The sequence below is a fragment of the Miniopterus natalensis genome, chromosome 6, assembly GCF_054644295.1.
Source record: "Miniopterus natalensis isolate mMinNat1 chromosome 6, mMinNat1.hap1, whole genome shotgun sequence".
NCBI classification, from domain to species: Eukaryota; Metazoa; Chordata; class Mammalia; order Chiroptera; family Miniopteridae; genus Miniopterus; species Miniopterus natalensis.
The window spans coordinates 36,167,035-36,178,436 of NC_142086.1; the positions used below are offsets into that span (position 1 = coordinate 36,167,035).

The 11,402-nt window shown below is 36.9% G+C and overlaps 1 protein-coding gene and 1 pseudogene across 2 annotated transcripts in view; both read left to right on the forward strand.

Annotated features, from left to right (window-relative positions):
* Positions 1–10,460, forward strand: part of CD96 (CD96 molecule) — a 69,886-nt gene extending 59,426 nt beyond the window's left edge. The window contains exons 11-14 of one of the 2 annotated variants that reach the window (XM_016200141.2): positions 4,313–4,378; positions 5,183–5,272; positions 8,244–8,367; positions 10,352–10,460. In XM_016200141.2, the coding sequence (XP_016055627.2) occupies positions 4,313–4,378; positions 5,183–5,272; positions 8,244–8,367; positions 10,352–10,460 (389 nt within the window). The remainder of the gene's footprint in view (positions 1–4,312; positions 4,379–5,182; positions 5,273–8,243; positions 8,368–10,351) is intronic. The other variant, XM_087817865.1, reaches the window with a different exon arrangement.
* LOC107527320 (cytosolic 5'-nucleotidase 3A-like) lies at positions 1,201–2,279 on the forward strand (annotated as a pseudogene).
* Positions 10,461–11,402: the final 942 nt, after the last annotated feature.

The following is an 11,402-nucleotide window of genomic DNA, read 5'->3' on the forward strand; positions in this document are numbered from 1 at the left end:
TCACTAGATGGTTCTGAGTTCTTTGTATTTACACTAAATTTATAAATACATGTTTTAATGTATTTTTTTGTTGTCATTTTGTTTATCAACTTGAAGAAGTCTAAGCTTGGATTTTAGAATACTGAAGTCTAATCTTAGTTCAGCTTCCAAGTTTCCTCAATCTGAAACAGAAATGCTTATTTCACTTTAATCACCTATGAAATGGGGATACCAAATCTGACCATCTAAATGCCCAAAATTTATAAGGCTAATAACATCTAAAGACATATTTTCATCCTGACACTCAGGTGATCAGGCCATGGGGCAGAAAATTGGAGCTTAATTACTTTTTTCATTTTGGTTTTCCCTATCATCCATCTGGTCCACTGGAGATGAATGTCACATTTAAATCAATCAGTCTGTCAAGTTAGACAAGCAGAAAAATGATATGAATCTCCATGGTCCCCTATGCTTCCAACTTGCCCCATTACCAAAATCAACAAGCTTATTATCAACACATACACACACACACACACACACACACACACACACACACACACACACACACACACCTGGGCCTCAGAGTACCTTTTATTGACCTCACATGGGGTCTTTATTCTGTTCTTTAACCATGCATTGCCTATCCTTCAAAATTCATGTATTCTTCTTCTTAAATCTTAAAGATGCATTGCTTGTCCTGTCCGTGGTTCTGTCTGGGTCTTCCCAGGCTTTTGGTAGCTGTACCTAACAATTTCTTAACAACCCTTTCTACTTTCCATTGGCAGAGGGTGATGGACAGGCTAGAGTTGAGGGGCTGAGAGTCAGTGGCAGGGACATAGCAATGAGAGAGCCCACAGCAACCCTGGGCCCTGTTCGTCTTCCAGTCTCCATGATAACCTTCAGTCCCTCTGTTCCTTGTTGGCTGGGATGCTGATTCTTTAAATTCACCACTCTTGTCCTCAAATTCTAAAATCTTATATGTCTCAGGTCTCATCTCATTCCATTTTCCTTTTGTCTAAAATGCTGTTCTCCCATTCTGTCATCTAGTTTCCAATTAGTCTCAAATTAAAGGTGTATTTCTCTGATTTAAAATTCTATTGTTTGTTAAACTACCAGTTTCTGGGGCCTTCTTCACAGTGAGCACACAAACCTCACACTTTGAAAGCTCATGAATGTCTTCTTTTTGTGGTTGGGAAGAGCATGAGGGTCCTATCTTTGGACCAGGAGATGATGGCAAGAGTAGACACTGTAGCTAGTTCCAGCATGTATGTTCTGGTGGAAGAGGCAGTGCTGGCCGAGTACACAGTCACCCTGAAGAGGAAGATAGGGCAGACCAAGGTCACTGAGGTCTCCATATATAAGCCCCTCATCTCTGGTTATTTTGCTACCTATGTCAATGTTCTAGGACAAAATTAAGGACAGAAGAACTCAGAGTCCCTTTAGGAAGACTAGATGACCTAGAAAAAGTCTGGACATGTAAAAATGATTCCAGGATTTCAGAGAAGTTCAGTTTACCACAAATACCCTACAAAAGTAACAGAAATTACCTGTGGTTTCATCAAAAGAGGAGCTGCTGAACTTCAGATAATCAGGGACTTTGATATGACGCTAAGTAGATATTCCTACAAAGGGAAAATGCCTAACATGTCCAATTCTTGACAACTGTAAACTGGTTACAGACAGACATCTAAAAAAAGTTACTGCAACTAAATGAAACATACTGTGCTATTAAAGTTGATCCTGTTTTTACCATAGAAGCACGCTTTTATGGTAGAATGGTACCACATAGTTTCCTTGTTGAACAAGCTTTACCAAAAGTAAAATGTAAACATATTGTGAAAGAAATCAAGGTTATGCTAAAGAGAGAATATAAAAATTTATGGGAGAAACTCCATCAACACAATATTCCTGTGTTCATGTTTTTAGCTGATAATGGTGATGTACTAATGGAGGTTATCCATCAAACTGATGTTTATCATCCAAATGTCAAAGTCATGTTCATTTGTGGATTTGATAAAAATGGGTGCTCAAAAGTTTGAAAGAGATTTAACTCTAGTATTTAAAAAACATGACAATGCCTTGAAGAGCACAGGCTAGTTCAATCAATTAAAAAATAATAGAAACACAATTCTGCTGAGGCTCTCAAGACTTAAAAAACAGCAGATGAAGTAGTAGATGTGGAGCACATTCTAAAAATTGAGTATCTAAATGATAGAGTATAGGAGCTTTTAGAAAAGTATTGCTTAGTGAAAGATAAATCACTGGAGGTAGCCAACTCTGTCTTCCTGAGGAGGCTATAAACAAGCATTCTTCAGGAAGCCCTCTCTCCTGTGGGAGCATTTGATGCAAAAATTGTTCATCTCTTCATCTTGCTGAAAGACTTTTATTTATAATATATTCTTTCTCCTGAAGATTTTTTTTTACATTACTTAAGTATGTTCCGACATGTTGAATCCATCAACTGGAAGCTCCTTTTTCTTCATATCCCTCAATACACTCCCCACTGTATTTTTTTAAACAAAGTTAAAATACAATCTTAAAACCAAATTTAAAAAAATAGCTCCCTACTCTTTCAAAGTAGCTTTTGTAGTTTAATTCTATCACACATTTTTTAAGATGTCTTTTTACACTTGAAAAATTCCTAGAAGTCTAAAAATAAGCTTTATAAAATGGTCAAATAATTTGCATGATTTTAAATATTGCCATTTTTTAAATTTGGATGAATCATGCTGATGATATCACCATCTCCCGAAATTGTGTTATGCTTAAAAAAACAAATTCTTGGTGTTCACATGTAACTGATCATTAAAAAATGTTCTCTATTAACCTGCTGATAATAAATATGAGATGGAAAATCTTTTTTAAAAATACCTGTTTTCCTTAAAGGGATAACACTTGATCAACTATTTATATCTTAGTATAACTAATTAATCACATACTTTCTTACAAACTGAATTTGAAGAGATAAGGTATAAAGACATCAAGCCTTAAAGTAAAAAGTAAGCAAATTGTTGTACCTAAATCCAGGCCTGGTCCCAATTTCTTTTTATAGGTGTTGCCCTTTGTCAATCAAATTCCTGGCTTAATGGCTTAACCATTAAAAATGGACATTAAAAAAATGCTCCATCATCATCTGTAGAACTTGGTATTCTGTTTAGAAAAAAAAAAAAAAAAAAAGAGCCAAGATCACAGGTGCAGGGTTAGAGAATTATATTGAAGATAAGAACATCTCTGTGGCCTAGTCAAAATAGCTATGTGAAAAAACACCCTTTCCTGTGGGGTGACTCCACATGGAAGTTGCCATGACAGACTGTCCTGTGACCAATCCCTAGAAAGCGCTGACTTATACCTCTTCTGAAGGACCTGATAATATACCTTTGTCTGCAGCTGCAACTGCCACTGGTATTCAGGGAAAAGCCAAGAAGGGAAGGCTAGGGTTGTTTTTAAATGTTTGTTTTATTTTATTTTGTTTTGGTTTTGCTCCTTTGCTTTGGTCTGGACACACAAGAAAACATTTAACTTGTAAAATTATGTATGCCAATGTTTTAAATAAATGAGCATACTACTCATGCACCACTATAGTTATTTTACTTTACATCATATTATTGGCCTGTTATCAAATACAGATATGGGGAGTTTGCCAAGTAGATTTCTCTTGCCAGAGATGGGGAACTAAACAAAATGAGTTAATGGATCTATTTCAAAAGCCATATGTGCTGTCTGAGTTTGCTGCCATCCACTTAAGGGGAAGGTTTGCCTCTGAATGCATCCAAAGGACACACCCAGCAGCTAACAGGCCTGTGACCATGGGGGTTTGATAATTCACTGTTGACAGAGTTCAGTTTTCACAGTTGAAGGAGAATGTCAGCTTACCCACAAATACAAACTAGTTTGTTCCCTCCTGTGTTCTACCAAGATCTTCAAAGTCCTGTTGACACCTTTCCTTGACTAAAGGCCACTGTGACACGCCTGGGTTTTTGTTCTCTCCTGTTCTTTTAGCTCATCTATGGGATGGACATGAGAATAGTCACAACACACTCTCTGTGGCTGGAAGAACCTCTCCTGGTATTTTCCTTTCCTTTCTTCTTCTTTCTTCTACGTAGCTATAATCCAAACCTTCCCTATTAGAGACATCAGGACCACAAGCATTCCCTCAACTCCCACTTTATCTTGGGACTTTCTAATGTGTGCTGCAGAATAGTTCAATGATGATACTTTCAATGTATATTAATATCCCTTTTTATAATCATTAGATTCAATTAAAGGTCAAGAAGAGAAAACAGCTAGTCTTACACACAGATTGATTTTTCCAATATGCTCTTTCTTCCTTTAGCAGTTTCATGGATGCCCAGTGAAACATACAGTTCACTCCCCTCAGGTGTAGGCTCGACACTTCAGGGTGAGTACATGGAGAAAATTTAGGGTCAGGGAAGGTAGTGGTCTGTTTTATCTGGGCGGAGATTAACAAACAAGGACTGATAAGAACCCAATATTAGATAGGTACTTAATAGTGCATCTTGATAATGAAAATGACAGTGACAATGATAATGAATGGAATCAAAATTCTTCCCAGTCACTGAAAGAAGTTAGTCAGAGACCAAGTCTTAGATTTTTCTCTCTTTTATTTCAACATTAAATCTACACCATAGCTTTTTTTAACCAATTAAATTCATTAAATGTTTATTTTGTTTTATTTTTTCATTGGAAAATTGGATGATCTGTCAATATGGACTTGTCTACTTGAATGTTGCAAAGGAATTTTTACTGAACTTTTCAAACACATTAGAGTTGGGAGAATTAGTATTTTGATTGGCTGGACTTCTGATATCCTGAGAAAATAGGGATAGACCTCATCTTTCAATGATTCCAAATTAAGATATTTTCCCATAATTACTTAAATTTCTCATGGAGATTCTTTAGCAGATATTGGCTTATTGTGTGTGCTGTACAGCTTTTCTCTTTTTTTTTCTTTAAACCAGTAGGAAGTTTCACTACTTTGGTAGCTGTTAGGTAGATCCTAGGATCCTAGCCTTACTGTAAATTAGTCCTTAGTGAACTTTACACATTAAATTTTAGGAGCATTTAAGCCATTCAAATTAAGCTTTCCCTAATAATAATGGAAATCCAATCATGATTTTACACCATTTGATCAGGTTGAGATGGCTATTAAGATCTATTCTGATAATCCCCTTTGTATCCCTAGGTGATGACTTCACCAGCACAACCAAAGAATTATCAGAACTTCCCACAACTGCCAATAGATCCACTAAAAATAATTACAGCCATATCACCGGTGAGTCATTTGCCACTTATTTTTGGATGTTATGTTTTATTCACTCAAAAAATGTTTATTGAGTATCTATGGTTTGCCAGAAGCTGTACCGTTGTTGGGTATACAGTGAAAACACTGGCCTCCTAAAGATTATAATCTGTTAGAGATGATCAATAGTAAATAAGTAACCATACAATTAAATTTATTTGTGACATGCTATGATATAGTACAAGGTATTATCAGAGTCTAACAGAAAGACCTGATTTTAATTGGGGAACAAAAAAGGACTTGCTGAAAAAAATTAAAATTAAAACCTGAAAAGTGAATGAGATTGACTACCCAGGTGAAAAGTAGTGAGTAACACTTCAGTCTTGTGAAAATATAGTTGGAGTCAAGAAGGAGAGTATTGGAACAAAGAGAATTTAATTCCTATATTCAACTAATAAAAGTTTTTCAATGCTTAGCTTATGTCATAAGAGGGCAAGGGATTCAATAAAGTTAGGACCCTCCCAGTGCAGGCCTTGATTGTAAATTCAGAGGTATAATCGACACTTTCACTTCAGGGGTTATTCACTTGACTGGTGAACTCTTCACCTGGGTTCTCAGCTTGTTTCATATGGAAGGTCATGCAATCCTCAGATTATTAGAGCACATCCTTCACACAACATGGCAATGGAGTTGCAAACAGAGATCCTACCAATATCTTTAAGATATTGGTGCCTTTAAGAACTGCCTACCTTGAAGATGGGGCAAGGTTGGAGCTCTGCTTCTGCGCTGAGACATTCCTGAAGTCAGTGGTCTCAGTTTCTGTATTTGGTTTGAAGAAAATTTGTAAACATTAATATAACACCCATTGAAAACCTTTTGTTTTTCATTTCTTTGAAACTTTGGGGATAAAATGTCATATCCCACCTTACTACTAGTCTAGAGCCCAGTCAATTTTGACTTCACTAAAACAGAACTTTGTGTGGTCCTGAGTTGTCCAAATGTATGGTTGTTTCTTTTGTGATCATGATATTCTAGTGGTCTGAACTACTATGAACTCTCTCTAGCCACCTGCACATACCCAGTACCACATGGTTGTGCCTTATAGACTGCATGAGCTTGCAAGGTACCTGCAGTGTCGGTTTCAACAGGCTGAGGTAGGGTGAACATCAGGAAGACCTTGAATCCCTGGATTTGAGTTGTAAAAGGGAAAGTCTTCAACACTGATAACCAATGTTAACATGACATCATGTGGCTGCATAGTTTTCAAACTATGTAAAACAGAAAAGACTTGGTACCAAATATTTATATCCATTTTTTTAGCCTGTATCTTTTTTTTGAGACTTTGCTGTATTAAAACCAGTATAATAAATCTAGACAATAAGAGAAATTTAAAACCTAGTTTCCATCTACAAATAGTTTATAATCTAATCAAAACAATAAAAGAAAATCAATCCAGATAATTCTGATACAAAAATGCACTTTTTCCCCAAATGATCTATGTAATCTAAAGAGCCAAAGATCTATTTGTAATGTATAAGGATTTTGCTGGAGTGTTGTTAGAAATAACAAAAGCCTGGAAACAATTCAACTACCTAACATTAAGAGACCAATTAAATAAACTATGGTAGATCCATACATTGGGGAATTAGCCAGTAGTTTAATCAAATGAGATAAATCTCCATGCACTTCTTTGGGAAGTATTCCAAGGACTTCTTTTTTTTTAAGAGAAAGAAACCAGGGACAGACAGAACAGTATGTACAGGATTCCCCCATTTGTAATAAAAGGAATATATATTCATGATATACATGTTTATATATGCATAGAAATTTTCTGGTAGAATATGTAATTAACTATTGAAAGCTGTTGCCTCTAGTGTAGGTAACTGGCACCTGAAGTAGTAAGGGCGCTTCCTTTTCATTGTAGTTTTATATTTCTGTGCTGTTTGAATTTTTAACATGATCATAAGTGCTTTTTGAAAAGGAAATACTTCTATTTACTTCCAGGTAGAACCAGGCAACCTTATTTACTAAAAAAGTAAAGCCATCCAGAGTATGATATTTATTTCACTGCTGGTCTAGAATCCATAATATTTCAGTGTTTGATTCATGCAGTTTAACTTAGTATTCAAATGTTTAAAAGTTAATGAATGAGTTGAGTATGGGTATGGTCAGCAGAGATAAAAAAAAAAAAAAAAAAAAAAATCAGCATATTGATTACTCACCGATATAATTTTAGCCAGTTCTTTATTTTCAACTTCCTTTTCAGACCACAGAAACAGCAAAACCAACTGGTTTCATTTTAACCCCTTTTGTCCATCCTCCCCTTTCTATTTCTGAAATGGATATGGGGAGAAAAAAAGAGGGAAAGTGATAGAAAAGGTCAAGAAAACCTCTCCCCTGGATATGATTGCCTGAGTGACATTCACATGAGACGTGTTGGCACGTAGTCTTTTCGGCACTACAACTCCATAAGTAGTGGCCAGCACTGCTCACTTTGGCCCTTCAGGACTTTGGAATGTCATGTCGCTGTCTCCTCTCTTGTCCCGCTCCTATCACACATACTTCCATAAAGCATTTAATGGCTTCTTCAAGAATAAGAAAATCCAAAGCTAGACTGTTGGTTCACAGATAAAGTTTTCTTTACTGGACTAAATTTGTAATACAGATGAACAGATTATCATTTTAACTTATTCGTTCCTACAAATAACATTTCATTGGGTACCATGTGTCAGGAATTGTCCAGGGCCTTGGGAAAATGAAGGAAAAGATCAGTCGTGGAACATATGCACAAGAAAGACATTCGTGTAAAAATGCAGTTGTTTAAATGCCAAACCAGAAATGAGAAAAGGGCATAGACATGATCCCAAAGCACGACCGTGCTCAAGGAACACCTCATGGCCCTTGAATGAAATATGTGTCAGGTAGGAGAAACAGTTCAATTAACTCTGGTTTCCAGTGGCCAGAGTTTGGCATTAAAATTCCTCTCTCTTTATGCCCTTTTCAGGTATTGTGATTAATAAGCCCAAAGATGGAATGTCCTGGCCTGTGATTGTAGCAGCTTTGCTCTTTTTCTGCCTGGTATTGTTTGGTCTTGGAGTGAGAAAATGGTGTCAGTACCAGCAAGAAATGTGAGTGTAATGCTAAGATATGCAGAAACAGGTCCTTTTTCAACATGCCTTATTCACTCAGCACTATAAATATCCTTCCTATATGAGTCTCTCTCATATTTAACTGAGGAAACAAGGCTCAGAGGGGCTACATAGCTTTCCTAGCCCCACACTGTTGGGATTAAGCACACAACTTCTGACTGGGTATTCCCTCTGCCTGCTCTGGCTGTAACACTACACTCAGCAGATGAGACAAGTCAGTGGGCGTGAAATAAAAACCGAACCTCACCTTACCTCAAAATTGAAAATAATTTTTCTTTTAATCTTCATTATTTTTTCATTTTCATGCATCTCTGAGCTGCCTGGGCCTAGCTGTGCCTAGATGCTCAAGTGTGAAATTGAGTGAGAAAGGTAATTTTAAGAAATTTCCAGCTGCTTTTCAGCAGAATGGGCTTTTACTGCCCTGTATCTTTTTCCCCAAGAGGAAAAGAAAGGAAGCAGTTGGTCACCCCTTTTTTTGTCTTATTGGAATATTTTCTGGGAGCTCCTCTTCCAATCCACAATCCGAAATGACATGTAAGGTGATGCTCCACTCTGGCTATTTCGGATCAGTACAGATTAGTCCATGATTAGAGGAGACCCTCCTAATACATAGGGCTGATCTCCCATGTACCTTACGACTACTATCTAAGATAACATTGACCATGGCACAGTACCTTGTACTTTTCTGAGAGTAACCACAAAGACTATAACCACGTGCAAGGAATGTTTCATGGTGAACGACACACTAAACCAGTAGTGAGAAATTGTGGATTCTTATCCAAGTACTACACTTTGGCTACCATATGACCTTAAGAAATTCATAATTTACCTAAAAAAATGGAAGTGCAAATTTCTTAGAATTTTATCTACCTTTTGATAAACATTGTCTCCATTAAAGCACCACAAAACCGGGTAACAGGCATTGGGATTTATACCATAGAATGAGAAAATGGGACTCTAAAAATCTGAAATGATTTTTTGTTGTGCTGTAGTCAAATATCTGTGTTATATAGAGATGAGAAACAATCTCTTGAAAGATGTGTGTGTGTGTATGTGTGTGTGTGTGTGAGAGAGAGAGAGAGAGAAAATGAAGTTGAGATGCCATGGATTGACAGACAAGGGGTGCAGATGTTTGAGTCATGGACATAAATCTGCTCACAGATATATTCCTGTTTTCTAACATCAAGAGGGGTGGAGCATTTGTGCAGCTAAATACCACACTCACCTCTATGCTTGATGCATTTCAGACAAGAGATGAGTTGTGATAACAGAAAACAGTACTTTATACAAAGATGACATTCAGAATGTTTACTGACTTAAAGAGAGGGATCATGGCATTATCTATTTAGTACCAACCAAGTCAGAAGAGCTTTACTTCCCACCTCAACCAGATCCCCACAGCACATAATGAGTGTGTGGGTGAAGGCTGGGGGTAAGGTTGGTAAAGGGACTATTTGAAAAGCTTCAGCCTTTGGTTCCAGAATTTTAAATTTTTTCCTCTGGAGGAATGTTTTAACTCACATAAGAGAAGCACTTCTATTAGGAAGCAGTTGCCATGGAGAGTACGGGTTTTGGTTAAAAGACTTGAATTGCTGCTCTGGTCCTGTTGAGCAAGATGCTTAAAACCTTTGTACTTCATTTTTATCTGTGGAATGGTGTCAGTAGTATTCAATTTCTAGATACAAATTAAATAATGTAATGACAAAAGCCCTTTGCAAACTATAAAATTACCATATAAATATTAATTAATGATATGATCATGATAAAAGTAGCAAGCAGAAGGTTATATGGGTACCAAGAAAATCTGAGAGAGTTTAGTGGGGTATTTCTCTTTCTCTGTTTCCTACTTTAAAAGAATATTTTATATATATGTGTATATGTATATTATAAATATGTACATATATATCTCTTTCAATCACCCTCTCACATTCTTAGCACTGAAAGATCCATGTGTTTTTCCTAGCATGGAAAGACCCCCGCCTTTCAAGCCACCTCCACCTCCCATCAAGTACACTTGCATTCAAGAGCCCATTGGAAGTGATCCGCCCTATCATGAGATGGAAACACTCTAGTCCTTTAAGGCTTTGCCATACAACAAAACTCTGCTAGAATCCTGTTGAGAAGGTAGATATTTTGCTGTGTTAAATATTTGCCCTCTAGCCAAGCCTCTCCTGCTGCTGAAATGGATGTCGGAAGAGAATGACCTGTTTTCCCAGCAACTTTCATCTGCATATGCCTTTAAAGAAGAGAGAGGATATGTTGTGCTGGCACCCAGTGCAATCTGTAGGAATGTTCTTGCTTATGTAAGAAGTGCAAATTAGGCTGCTGCCATTAAAAAATACTTGCAGTGTTTTTATTTTTCATTTTAATTATCTGACTGAGGTGACAACAATGGTTTCAAGCATATGTCCCTAACAGATCGTTTTCTCTTTGGGCATCTGCCAACATTCTAAACTATTTGCCAAAATCATGATAATCTCTGAGGTTTTTGCATTCCCTAGGAAAATTACAGGAAGAAAATGTGAAAGTTCTAGCAAGAATTCCAAATAATGGAAAATTGCAACTTGTCTCCATATTGAAATTCTGTTGTTTATTCTCACTGGAGGAAAACAGAATATCCTGCACAAGAACCCCAGCTTCAATCCTCCTTCACCCTTCTTCCCAGTACATGTAGCCCAAGATTCTGCCCCAGAGGATGAGGAAGGATCAAAGAGACAACTAACCAACAACCAAGTAGCCTAGTAGATACAGCCCTTAACTGGCTTCTAAAGTTATATGAGCTAAGAGTGACTTCATTCTCAGCTTTAACTGTGTGTGTGTGTGTGTGTGTGTGTGTGTGTATCAAACCATTGACAAACTGTTCTATAAGTAAACAGACAGCCTAACCCTAACCTAACTAATTTAATTCCCATTAGTCTCTTTTTTATCTGGGGACCTTTCTGTTCACTCAATGTACCTGTTTGTTATTGATATGTCTTGAAACAAATAAAGAGCCTCAAATCAGACTAGCATTG